This window comes from Triturus cristatus, chromosome 5_1 (genome assembly GCF_964204655.1).
Source record: "Triturus cristatus chromosome 5_1, aTriCri1.1, whole genome shotgun sequence".
NCBI classification, from domain to species: domain Eukaryota; kingdom Metazoa; phylum Chordata; class Amphibia; order Caudata; family Salamandridae; genus Triturus; species Triturus cristatus.
Window position 1 is genome coordinate 939,168,713 of NC_140587.1, and position 13,927 is coordinate 939,182,639.

Below are 13,927 nucleotides of genomic sequence, written 5' to 3' on the forward strand. Positions count from 1 at the left end.
CTACATGTTTATACAAAGCAATACACAAAGATGGGTACATATCTATAGTGAAAATAAATGCTTATATACAGAAGGATACGCTGTAAATTTCTGTTTGCGTATGGTGCTTATGTGGGGAAGAGCCAATTCTTGAGTCAGTTTCTGAAGATTAGGTGGTTGTCGGTGGATCTTATGTTGGGGGTAAAGCGTTCCATAGTTTGGCTGCTTGAACAGAAAATGATGAATTTTTTATTGTATCGTGGGATTTTGATGCGAGATGCCCCTCTAGAGCGTAGCTTCCTTTGTTGAATGTGTTTGGTGATTTTATTCCTGATGAAGAGTGGTCCCATTCCATGTATTGCTTTGTGGGTGATACAATGTAGCTTGAACGTGGATCTTATGGCAACCGGTAACCAATGCAGGGCTTTCAAGGCAGGTGAGATGTGGTCTCGCGGTTTGATATGCAAGAGTAGTCTGACAACCGAGTTCTGAATCCGTTGTAGTCTTTTCATGGTTGTTAAAGGTGACTCGTGGTAGAGGCTATTGGCGTAATCAAGTTTGGAAAGAAGAAGGGAGATGGTAGCTTGGATCTTGAGTGGAAATCCCAAATGAGAAAAAATTTGTCGCAGCTTTTTTATAGTGACAAAGCTTGATATTGCTAGTTTGTCCACTCGGGCATTCATCGATGGCTTGGAGTCCATGGTCATTCCTAGGTTTCTTACTTCCTTCGAAACTTTAGGCAGTGATCCCAGTTCATCAGGCCAGGCGGCAAGCGGGTCATAATGTTTCCAATCGTCACACATGAGTATTTCCATTTTGGAAGCATTCAATTTGAGATGGCTCCAAGTCATCCACTGATCTACAGCTCTGAGACAACTGAAAATTGGGGATTTTCCAATGTCTTTGGGGCATTCCAGTTGCAGGAGAATTTGCGTGTCATCTGCATAGTTATGCAAAAAGAACTATTGATGGACAGAATACAGAACAATGTCATACATTCACCCCAGTACAGAGATCTGGGCCTAAATCCATCATTTTTTTGCTCACCATGCCATTCCAGTTTGGACCCAGCCATATGTAAATCCGTCTAGACCCTGTGCCCAATGGGAACAGTCCAGTCCGAACTGCCAGGCCAGGTCCTCCCTGGACTGGAAACAAGCATCCTAGGACTGATTTCGGGGTGTCACCCCTCTTCAGCCAGGATAGCTTAGGGTTCAGGGGGTCCAAGTTTGTTTTCTTCGGTTAAGGGCGTATGTGTGACTTTTTGTGTTCTTCTGGAAATATTCCGGTAGTTAAGGAATCATTGATGATTCTTCTTACTGGAGTGGCGGCAGATGTTGTTAAAAGAATTGTCTTGAAAGTTTGTGGTGGACAAGGGTCAGATGGGCTGGCGGCAGGCCTGCTTGCTTTGACCAGGTCCATAAATTCATCGTGTGAGATGTGTTGGAAGGAACGGAGAGGCTGGGTTAGAGTATTCTTACATGCACGATTTAAAAAAACATGCACAATGTAACAACTAAGCATGATGTAGCAAATATGTTGAAATACGTTTTTTAAAAGTATGATTTTATAAACATCACCTCTTGAAACGATCAATTTCATATTACACGTTATTGAAATAACAAAAAATCATTTTTTACTTCACAGTGCATATTTGACCTGCTTAAAAATTAATTTCCTGTATCTTCATTGTATTTTATGGAGCAGCACACAGAATTCAAGAACGTATGTTGGCTCAAAATGTACAAGGGGGTTGGCTTATAAAACTACTTTGCATTTGAAAAAACGGTACAAATGGCTTTGTGATAGCAGAGCACTCATCTGTAATCTAGTGATCTTTTGTGAGCATTGCAATTTCCAGTGTGAAGTGCATTGGATAAAACGCAAACGTTTGCAAATTGCATGGGGAAGAGGGCATCAAAACAGCAGACATCTATTTCCTTCAAATTTTCTGTGAAATACACAAATGCCTAGTGACAGCTCCTAAAGCTTATTTACTAAGTTGTAGCTGTTGATTTGTGCAGCTTACAGTGTGAACTTGGAAACTTCTTGCATGGGGGCGAAAAGACACCAGCCTCTTTGTGACATGCCTCTGTTTGGGACATTGTGTAAGGGGCAGATGGCACAGTGCCGGCACTTTCAGGAAGAGTATTCAGAGATATAGGTCTACTTTAATGAGAAGGCCTCATTAATATTAATGATGTGGGCAGAGTGAGTTTCAAGAGACATTGTCCCTTTGTACAGAGAAGGATAAGTGAATCCTCTGCATACAGGGCTCAGAAGATGCCTACAGCTCAATCAAGGCATTGCATTGGTCGCATCCTCTCTGTAAATCTGGACCAAGCCTTGGCTGCTTTGGTACGGATTTAGAGCTTGGCAGATGGGTTACTCCGTCACAAATTTCATGGATACCTTGTTTGCCTTATTACAGTTGCCATAAGGTATAATGCTCTAAAGCACTAAATCAAGTCCTTTGTTCTTAAACCTACCCAGCAATTTATTGTAATATTAGGCTGGACTGGCAATCCACTTTCTTCTGCGCCGAAGTAGATATATACGGAACCCTACAAAATTAAAACAAAAATGTTAAAAGGTCAGAAATACAAGGTAGCATAAAACTATCACAAAACACAACGGTGTTGCTAATTGAGGTGAAATTACTGGAGCAGCTTGCCTGGCAACTATCAGAGGACCAGTATGTTTTTGTTTGGCTGAGTTTCTTTTTTAAGTGGCTTTTTCTATGTAGTGAACCTTGGAATAATATGATTTTTAACAAAATGAACGTGTACTTCCGGAACGCAACTGGTGCTCATGTGAAGTGCTCTGATACCTTCGGAACAAGTTTGCATTATCTAAAACTGAAAAAAATGGTTTCTGTTTAAGTTAGATTTACGGTTAGCAGTAGAGTGAGGTTTGTCTTTAGGGCTTGGTTACAGTCAGCATTAAGGTTCAGCAGCATTTGCTGGTACTAACCTATCAATAGCTGAGGCACTAAATAAGAGCAATTCTGAGTCAAATGCTATAGACAGTGCAATCGCATGAAAAAAGCTTTTACCTGTGCCGTGTGCAAGAGTACATGTTCGGGATGTGGCTCCTAAGCTCTGAATTTGAACCAGCACATTTAACTCAACCTCAGGCGAATGTTGAAACCTTGCAAAAGCTTTCAAAGCCACTGGTAAACTTGCAAAGTTTGGCTCATAAGGTGCCAGATGTATAAAGAGTCCTAATAAGAAATTGTAAATTGCATCAAATAACGATTTGCAATTTGCCATTTCTTATTCGGAATCTAAAATGGACTTAGCAGAAATGTGTAAAAGTTTGGGCACAGACTTCTACCGAGTGCATTGGTATTTGTGAACCAACCTATGAATTAATAGATTGGTTCACAAAATACCGATTCTTAGTGTGTCACAATTCCACATACCTCATCAATATGCATGAGGTAGGTTACAATTTGAGACCCACTTTGACTGGTTAGAGTCATAGGCATCGTGGCCTGCTGGGTTCAGCATAACACCATGTCTGTGATTGCTTTTAAATAAATCAATATTTTTTTCTGTTTAAATGCAGCCCGTTTTGGGAAGCATTTCAAAAAGAAAATGAATAATTTAACAAAGCATTTTTTAGGAGCAGGCAGTGGTCAAGACCACTGCCTGCTCCTAAAAAATGTTTTGTCACCACTCACAAAGGAAAAGGTGTTCCTTGGAGACCCCTTTGTAACGGTGCAGGGCCCTAGGCTCTCATGCATGAGTGGTAATGATGCAGATGCACTCAAAGTGGGTAGAACTGGCCAGGGCACGTGCGCCCGGCCCCTTTTATTATCAGGGTCACATGTCCTGTGATGCCTGTGGTGGATGTGTGTGGGGTGGGGTGTAATCCAGTCTGCTTGGAGTGGCTGGTACAATGACAAATACACCTGTGACCAGCAGGTCACTACATCACTCCCAAACTATTAAAACAGGAATCAACAAAGTCCAACCTGTGGGAGAGAATAAAACAAATAACAGAAACATCAGCTGAGTCTCTTTAGCCGCCTGCAGAGCAAGACATTGGTACAACTGCAGCTAGGACCACCAGTTCTATTTGGCACAGTTCAGTGCTGCCCTGCGGGTCCGGTCGTCCTTGGACTCAAAGAGTGGAAGTGGACACTCAAGTCTCTATATGTACAGTTCTCTTGGATAGTGCAGATGGATGGATAGTGAATCTGGTGGATGTTACCCTTTCACAACTCAGTCCTGGTTGTTGTTTCTTTGCAGCAGCAGCTTCTTGCCACAGAATGATGTAGTCGTTACAAACATCCCTTTCTCACCAGTATGCCTCTCTCATGGGTATTCCCCGCTCACGGGATGTACCTGAGGTCCACCTCGCTAGGCTTCCGTGGGACCGGGTGTCCCTCACCGTATCACTCCAAAGCCACACTCTAGGTTCATGAAGGAAGCGCTATGAGTCCCACCTTCAAGTCCATTGCTCCACCTGGAGGGTAGTTGTTTTCTTGATATTATTACTCCTGTCTCCTAGACTTTGGTGCACCCACTTTCACAGGATTGTCTTGGAACACAAGATCTTCGTCTTCCTAGGAAACTGCAGAAGAGCAGCTGTAGACTCATCTCTCATGGTGGGCTCCACTCTCACCGGCGTCCCTGAGGCCTTTTTTCCCTTGGATCTCCACGACCTGGTGTGGAGTGGTCGGATCCTCTTCTTCAGGACGTCCAAGCATCCAGTCTCCTGCTCTTCCCCAAAGGAGGGTGCCACAAATGGTCCAGCTTGCTCACCTCTGTGGTCATCAGGTTTGCTTGGCGTTGCAAAGACTCCTGTACAGCTATCTTCTCATGGTGTCACTGATGTTACCAATGTGCTATGCTTCCTTCCAGATTTATTTATTTAAGGGTTTATATAGTGCCAGAATCAACTCCGAGGAGTATCTCTGCGCTTTTGTGGACGCATATAAACTGTACAGCGAAGGCTGTGTTTTTTTTTTTATTATTAAAAGCAGAACTAAGTGGTTTTAAGTAATTTCCTAAAAACTAAATCATTTGAGCCATCTCTTAGAAAAAGGGGAAGTTCGTTCCAGTATTTCGGTCCGAGGTATGATAGAGATTTCCCTCCTAATCTCGCTCTCCTAATTCTAAGGACCGTCAGTAGATGTTTGGTGCTGGAACACAGATGTTCTTGCATTCAGTCATCCTCGATCTTGCGGAGTGCGAGTTGTTTGATCACACACTCCTCTCTTCTTTTCCTAAAATGTCTTCTACAGTGACCTCTTGTCATACGATTTACTCTTTCTGGTTCTTTCATTTCGCGATTCGGTCTAGTCCCATCAGTTCTTGCACTTCTTCTCTGACCAGGCCTCTCTATGTGACATCCACTTCACATGGATCTCCCCGGCCCTGTCCTCCCATAGGACAATGCACTCTCTTCGTTCGACCTGTCATCGCAACCTTCTTCTTCTCATGACTCGTCCTCGGTTTTCATTCTTTGATTTCAAGGCTTTCTTCTCTGACCACTCACAGGTCACCGTCTCAAACCTTTCACCAGTCCTCGCTTTTCTGACCTCTCTCAGGTCGTCTTCTACACTGACCTCTCATAGGTTACCTTCTCTCAGGTTGTCTCCGCTGACCTCAGGCAGGCCATCTTTTCCCTGCCCTCTGACAGGTCATTTCAGCTCTGACCTCTGGCAGGTCATCTCCACCGACCTCGTGCAGGTAACCCTCGCCAACCTCGTGCAGGTCATCTTCGCCGACCTCTTGCAGGTCATCCTTGCTGACCTGCCCCAGGTCATCCTCGCTGACCTTGTGCAGGTCACCTTCGCTGACCTCTTGCAGGTCCTCTTCGCTGATCTGTTCTTTGGCGTTCTTCTGGCTTGGCACCCTCCGTCGGTCGTGCTCCCAGTCTTCTTCAGGGGCACCCTCCGCTGGCACCTTGCACGCTCAGCCCTTTCTCTTGCAGTGGTTTTGTTCATCAGTATAGGTGTTTGCAGCTTCTCCCCTTCACAGTTCATGCCCCTGGGGCTGTTGCTTCTTCAGTTCTGGACCCCTAATACTTTCCTTGTGCTTAGGGCTGTTGCACCTACAAGCTCGACTACTGATGCAGCAAGCACCTGTGGCCACTAGGTGGTGCTGCAAACATGCATTATTTGACAGTTCCGTCACTTGGTGCGGCATGGGGCATACTCTTTCCCAGTCTTTTTGCCAGTTCATGCCTTCTTGGTGCAGGCCCATTTTAGTCCAAGCCACAGCATCCATCTTTACACTGCGGTCTCTTTCCTCGATCCTGGAACTACCTTGTGGCTACAGTTACCCATCCATTGTATTAAGCTTTACCGCAGTCCTCTCCCCAGGCCTTCTCAGCTTTTTTCCACTATGTGCATGGTGGGAGTATTTGCTGTCATTTCCTTCCACTCAGTCTGTTTCACCTTTATGATTCTTTTTGTTTTATTTTTTTGTTTATTGGGGGATCTCACGTGTCATCAGGGCAGCATTCCATTACCGTCAGTCCTTCTCTGTAGGTCACAACAGCTTTGTTGTCCTGCTGTTGAACAGTGTCCGTGTTCACTATTTCTTTTATCCTGAGTGCGATACGGCACACTGGCCACTAGATGGCACTGCTGCTCTTGTCCTGGGTCTCAGCAGCTTCCTTATTGCTGCAGGCTTCTCTGGTTACTGTCCTGGAGTTTTCTTTGCCACGAGGCGATGTCAAACCTCGACTGGTTGCCACCAAAAGGCACATGCAGGCACAACGCAGGGCTGCCTGTCCTCGCACCTGTCCATGCTCTAGAATCCGATGCTGTGTCACCACTCTCCTCGTGTAGGGATGCTTGTGCCCGGATTTCCTCGCAACCTCGGGGGTTCCCTTGATGCCACGGGGCACTTACACAAGAGCGCAGCCGTTCGCATCAGGGTAGGTGCTTTACTCTCTTCTTCTCTTTTATGTTTTTTCAACGGCCGCCGAAGCGAATAATAGTTTCAGGGTTCGAGTGGCCTCATTTCTTTCCTGCTTTCAACACGGCTGGGACGCTGTCAGAATTCTTTTTCCCAGCCGCAGCCGATTCTGCCCCTCCTGTACCTTTCTTTGACCAGGCCCTGCCATTTCAGCTCTTGCGATTCGCCGCTGTTGCGTTCTCACCAGGTAGTTCCTCTGTGCCCCAGTGACAGTACGGTGCACGGCGCCAGGCCCTGCTGTCCTGCAGCACCACCGCCAACTCTCGACTTCCTCTGCATGAGCCGTCCACTTGCTGGCCACAGTCCCCATGCAGGGATGTCCCTTGTGCCCAATGAGGCCTTTTCACCAGGCGGCAGTCCTCCCCTGAGACGTGCTGGCCTGCCACGCTCTGCACTCTGGACACGGTAGGGGTTTTACACCTACTCGGCTTCTCATCCTCTCCTTGTACTCAGCCCTGGGCTCACCTTCCAATGGCTGATCAGGCCTACTCCTCCTTCACCACTGGGTGCGGTAGCTGGCCCGCATCTCGGCAGTCCAGCCCCACTCGCTCTCCACTTGGGGCCTCAGCAGACCTTTGCTATGGCCTCTCATCCTAACCACGCAGATCCTTCTGCAGTTAGGTACCGGAATACCTTTATGGGCACATCAGGGGCAGTGTGGGCTCCCGGTCACCTCCTTCTCCCCATGGGCCCAGCGGGGCATCAGGCGCTTCCTACATCTACTCGCAGGGGATGCCCTTGATACGGGCTGCACCCTCCCTCTCAACCACCAGCAAGGTGGCTACACACACGGGTTTAGCCTGCTCGTCGCCAATGTAATGGTGCAGGGCCCTAAGCCATCATGCATAAGTGGTAATTACGCAGAAACACTCAGATAGTGGGTAGAACTGTCACAGGGCTAGTGTGCCCGGCCCATTTATTATCAGGATAACATGTCCTGTGATACCTGTGGTGGATGGGTGTGGGGTGGGGTGTAAGCAGGTTACTACACCCTTCCTGTTTCTAAATGGTTACCACCAATTTGGAAGTAAAATGTTATTGCTTTGCAATCGGAATTTGGTCGCAAAACATTAATACATTAGGTAGGGAATCGCTATTTAAAAGTAGAGGCCTTTACTCTCCCCTTCCAATTCTGCATTTAGTCTGAAACGCAAATATTGATTTGCTAACGTGTTACTGAATTGTAAATTGGTGTTTGTACATTTAAAACCACCATTTTGTTGCACCGATCACAGAGGATCAATTTCACCTTCGAAGCCATATAATCGCTTTGTACATCAGCCACCGTGCCTTGAATTTACCCGGAGTATCCTATCTTATTCCTCGGGGATGGTGGCACATGCCTATGGAAGACACAGCTCCTAAGACCCTGAATCGTTGCTGCTTTGTTTAATGCCTTTAGTGGTCTGATTGTGACTTTGGGCCTCATGTAGGTAGCCCAATACCGGTCGGTAATGGCCGATTTTCGGTAATTATACCGTTACCGACCGGTATTTAGGCTTTTGATATGTAGGGGGATCATTTCTGTATTCGGTAATTTACCGAATCGGTAAAATTACCGAATCGGTAATTTTACCGATTCGGTAAATACCGAATACAGAAATGAGATGTAGGGGGAGTGTGTGGTGGGTGTGGGGATTCGTTATTTACCACCAGTAAATGACGAATGACTCAGTTAATGCATTTCTTGGCCCTTAGATGTGTGCAATGTGGCAGACACACATGCCCTCAGGGCATGTATGTGTGCCACATGTGCACACATGCAGGAATCAGGGGTGCAACAGGGTGTCAATGTGACACCCTGCCACCCTTGATTGAGCTCCCCCCATTACCGATTCGGTATTTACCGATTCGGTAATGGTAACTGGCTTCCCATTGATTCCTATGGGCCTCCTGGCCCATAGGAATCAATGAGATACAGGTTACCATTACCGAATCGGTAAATACCGATTCTAAAATACCGACACTTACCGATTCGGTATTTTTTTTCCTACATTACATTTACCGATTCATAAATACCGAATCGGTAAAATTCGGTATTTAAGAATCGGTAAATGTAATTTACCTACATATGGCCCTTTGTGAGGTGTAAATGTGTGTAGAAAGGTTTTCAGCATGCTCATGTGGGTTTTTTTATTAATCAAGTTTTTTTTTATAGTGTAACTTTGAACTGAAAATGTGTTTTGAACATGAATTAGATTCTAGTGTTTTCTTAAATTGAAGCTTGCATACAAAGGTGGGTGTGTTAATGGAAATATGATGGTAATCGGTGGGTTTCTAATCCCCTTTGTGCTGGCAATTACAGTGCAGTTTTTCCAGACACTTTCATTAATCTGATAATTTACATAACCGTCTAGTGGGATTCCATAATGTCCTCTTTCCTGGTGTTTTTTCTGCCCTGGACTCAGTAAAGTATATTGAGTGCACTCCAAAATATCATAACGTTTACAGTAAAAAAACAATACAATGCACTGCGTCAGGTAATGTTACCTTATTCTCAATATCGAAGCGTCAGTTAAAGGGGAGGCAGTTTCAAGGCCAGAAACAGGATAATAAACATTGTCTTACTTTGTAGGTGAGATGTTGTGATCCAACAGAGGGCGCTCCAACAGCAACATCCATTATTCCATCATCGTTGAAATCCAATGCGGCCACTGCAGAACCAAACCGACCCGAGGGCTGAAGAACAATCATGGATTAATGTGCCTTACTTTGTAATTTTAAAGTAAATATTTCGTAGGGCAAAAGTAACCATTGTTTATTTGTTTCCCTGTGTGATCTACATTCTAATACTGGCTGGGGTCATTGGTAACTCCTGGGATAAGGGAACACCCATTGATACTGGATTTTTGAGAAAAAACATGTGGAAATCAGTGTTTCCACGCAGTAGAGTAGCCATTGTGTCATCGGTCCTAGTGTAAGAAAGGAAATGGGCCTCCTGGCTTCTGTTTGTACTATTAAAAAAAGCAATAATTTAATTCAGTGGGTCCCACAGGCCTCTGGAACCTGGTGCCACTGCACCTGCAGCCCCAATGGAAGCTACAACTCTGTCCCTCAAATCATCTACCCCTTCTTTCACTACTGCGCAGGAACAGAGGATAAGGGGAGAGCTATACATAACATGCCCTCTCCTCTCCGATGCAAATGTGAAAAATAAATATCTTACCCGCCACCCTTCAACAAAACCCCTACCTTCTCTGCCTTCCTTCCCACTCTTACAGCTGTGCTTTTTGCTTTCAGTCAAAGCAGGCAAGCAGTGCTGTGCTGACAGGCTCGGGGGAGCCCCGTCACCTGGCCTGGAAGGCCTTTATATCATCACAAATGTTGATTTGCTATCAACTGTTGTGATGTCATAGCAAGACGTCATGACTTTCAGAAACTGAAAAAAACAATAGAGGCTCTATAAGAGACATACATAACAATAATGTTTTGCAGACACAGTGCTACAAACAGTCCAATTATATACCACAAACTTTCCAAGTTCATGGCTTCTCAGAGTCCTTGCTCACTTTATGAGTGCTCACTTAGAAGACAGGCAAAACACCCGCCCATATTCTCTCTAAAAAAAAAGAAGACTCTACTAATAGACCTGAGGGTTCTTCCAAATCAGTCCCTCTTACGCTTGATACAACTTCTTCGAACTGATTATACACTTGCTGTCACAGCCAATGAATACGATACAACAAAAGGCCTTGGAAAGTGGGTTGGAAGGGATGGGAAGGACCTTTGCAGGGAGGAATGGACTCAAATTAATGTAGATTACCAGCAAGCATCAAGCAGTCACCACCTTGTCCGTCTTCAACCTTACTTTTGAGGCTGTGCCAAGTAGTTGCGTTATTGTCTCTTAATAATAATATCTTATTTTAATATTACACGCTTCTGCCATTTATAAGCACTGTAAATAACAAATGTGACTACTGACCAATTTATGAAACTCAATTTAATGACCTCAGATGGATATGTCACCAGTGTGCCTTGCCTGGATTCAAACTCTTGGACTTCAGACCACATTACAAATTAGCAAGAAGCTTTCAATGCAATCAGAGCAAACATCAAAAGGACAAAATGTTCTCCAACACAGTTGAATTAGCTGTGAGGCATAGTCAGTATCACATAGATCAGAGCACATCTCCTAAAAGTAGTTGACTTAGCTTCATCAACTGAATGATGCAGAGATCTCTATCAAACCCTGGAGGCAGCCATGACATTTATGTACCTACCATATATCAAACTAGGAAGAGCTACTCCCAGCATCACACATGTCTTAAATATAGCATGTCTTCTCTAGCTGCTATGTGTAGAAATGTGGGGGCCTATTATCAAGAACGGCGTTAAAATTATCGCCACTTTAGCGACAGGAAACTGCCGCTAAAGCGGCTATAATGGGCTTGATAATATGCCCCTTGGAGTTTACTCCCTAAGGTAACAGAGATGCAGTCTCAAGGAAGGCCTCTGTATGGGCTCCAGAGATAGAAAGGTCTTGAAAGGTGTCAGGATGCTGTAGAAACCTTCTTGTAGAGAATGTGGAGAAGGATAGAACACAGGAAGCATAATATCTGGGCCACCATAAAAATATATGGCCACCTACAGACAAAAATCCTGATTGAAATGCAGTACCACTTTATTAGGGAAAGATAAAAATAAGACTGTTGCCACAGCACAGACAATCTACCTTAGCCAAAGTAGATCCAAGGATATCTTTTTCAGAAACTCAAAGAAGAGGGGGGACCTTAACTTGCACCATCGCCATGCACTGCTCATGACCCCATACAACATCACAAATACAATCCTATTGACATTTTTGATGACATTACTGATGGCCTTGCATATAGCACCACCAGACAAGTTAAATCACTGATGAAATCTGACATCACCGATCAAGGCTTCTGAAGGCACACGTGATGTTCTTGTATCTGAGTTCAATTTAGTTTTACAAAAATGTTCTAAATGAGCATTTTAAAGCTTAGAAACCGCCTCTGTATTCTTCCTCCAACATTCTGAAAAAGTACTTTCCATCAGATCAGTTTGACTCATGACAGCTTTCACTATAAGTTTAATAATATGTTACTGACAACTCGAAGGCAGCCACAGTGAGTGCTGTAACCACAGTAGAAAAGACAATTCAATATATATCACACTATAGCTTAAAAAACATAAGACAGGATTCTAAATGGCTATCCAATTCGGCACCCACATACTACTCCAAATATTACTCAGGGAGGTGGTTAGGAAAATTCCATACCATCTTTTAATTTCGGCATGTAAAATTAGGCCACAACTGCTCTTCGGAATAAGGACTGTTCCTTTGTTTTTCAACCAGCATGACTATTATATTTATTTCCATCTTTTTCTTATGTACTTTTCATAAGTCAATATTTGTTTTTAACCTTGCTTCCATGATAACAAAAGATTTGATGATTATACTGAGGTAATTTTAAAATATCACATTAGTTAAGGATATTACTCTATTCTCTTTCTTCCTATCTTTTTCCTTCTTTCTTTTTTTCTCTTCTATTTTCTCTCTCTTCTTCCCTTTTCTCTTTTCTTTTTTTTCTTTCTTTCTTTCTTTCATTCTTCTCTTTTTCCTTTTTTCTTTCCCTTCTCTTTTGAAAACTATAAAATGCTATTTTGTTTTAAGGTATAACATTTTATTATTGCTCTTAACTTTTGGATTTATTCATTTATCAGTGACAGTTATCTTAATGTTGCTTATCCCTCTATATTGTATATTCTGCTCGCAACTTTTTCCTGCTATATTTTATATGACTATTGTTATATTGTTGTACCATATACCTATTTGCTTCAATAACTCTGTTTAAACATAAAAAATAAAAGAATTAGGCCATGAACTTGGTTATGTCCACAATCCATTTATCACGAATCTACATCACAGTTAACCCACATTTCCTCCTTCTTGGCAGACATCCCAATAATTTAAGATGGTAGAGCCAGACATTCTTGTTTAACTTTAGTAGTTTATGGAAAGTTTTGTGCAGTGTAGGGCAGATTTCCCTTTTGGTAGTGTGACACAAAATTGTGGTGCATCTCCTTCCAAAATGTGGAAATTGCCAAGAAGGATTCCAGCCTTGCCCTTGTAACTGGCCAACAATTGTCACTGCACATTGAGCTACGGCCACCTCAAGGGTTAAACAAGTCCTTTGGCCAGCACAGTTCCTCGTGAGCGACAGGGCCACCCTGCACAGGATTGCAGCCAATGATCCTTCTAAGAGCATATCAGTTACTAGTGCTTTTCTGCCAGAACCATTGTTTCTAGAGCCTTAAACTTTATACATGCTTATTAATAAGTTCACATAAACACTTAGGTGATATTTAGTTAAGGATGTTCAATGACACACCTTCCCCTCTAGCTACTGACAACCTAACACCCACTACATCACAAATTCATCCATTGTCATGCATTAAGGATAGGCCAATCCCCAACTCATCAAGCAACTGCAGATGAGCCACTACAAACCAACTACCAACCAATTGTCTCTTCTCCGCTAACCGTATGCAGCACAGTAGGATGGTGCACACCCGTCCGTCTCTCCTGAAAAGTGCACTCGGGGCAGTGCATTTTAATGGAGAGTACATATGTCACTATCTCTCTGACCTACAATGCATTCTTAGAAATATTGTTAGTTTTATTACTTTGTTTATTATTTATATTATTATTCGTAATGTATTTCATTATTTTTTATTATGTTTACCTTTATCATTTCTATTATCAGTATTATTTTAATAGCAAGATTATTATCGCTCTTATTATTATTAGTAATAATAATAATATTACAAATAATAATAATAAGAAAACTGGTAATAATGACCAAGAATAATCATCTTTAATTGCATATCAATATTCAGGTACTGATAAATAAACATATTTAGATATTATAGTGATGTTCAGTCTGGTCTTAGTTCAGAGTTCCGTTGTATGAGTTAAAACGAGAATAATACAGGGGCATATTATCAAGGACGGCGTTAAAATTATTGCAGCTTTAGTGGCAGAA

The 13,927-nt window shown here is 43.2% G+C and overlaps 1 protein-coding gene across 2 annotated transcripts in view; it reads right to left on the reverse strand.

Annotated features, from left to right (window-relative positions):
• Positions 1–13,927, reverse strand: part of GPLD1 (glycosylphosphatidylinositol specific phospholipase D1) — a 513,772-nt gene that overhangs the window by 167,416 nt on the left and 332,429 nt on the right. For both annotated transcript variants that reach the window (XM_085605993.1, XM_085605992.1), the window contains 2 exons: positions 9,486–9,596; positions 2,469–2,543 (listed from right to left, as the gene is read on the reverse strand). In XM_085605993.1, coding sequence (XP_085462119.1) covers positions 2,469–2,543; positions 9,486–9,596 — 186 coding nt within the window. The remainder of the gene's footprint in view (positions 1–2,468; positions 2,544–9,485; positions 9,597–13,927) is intronic.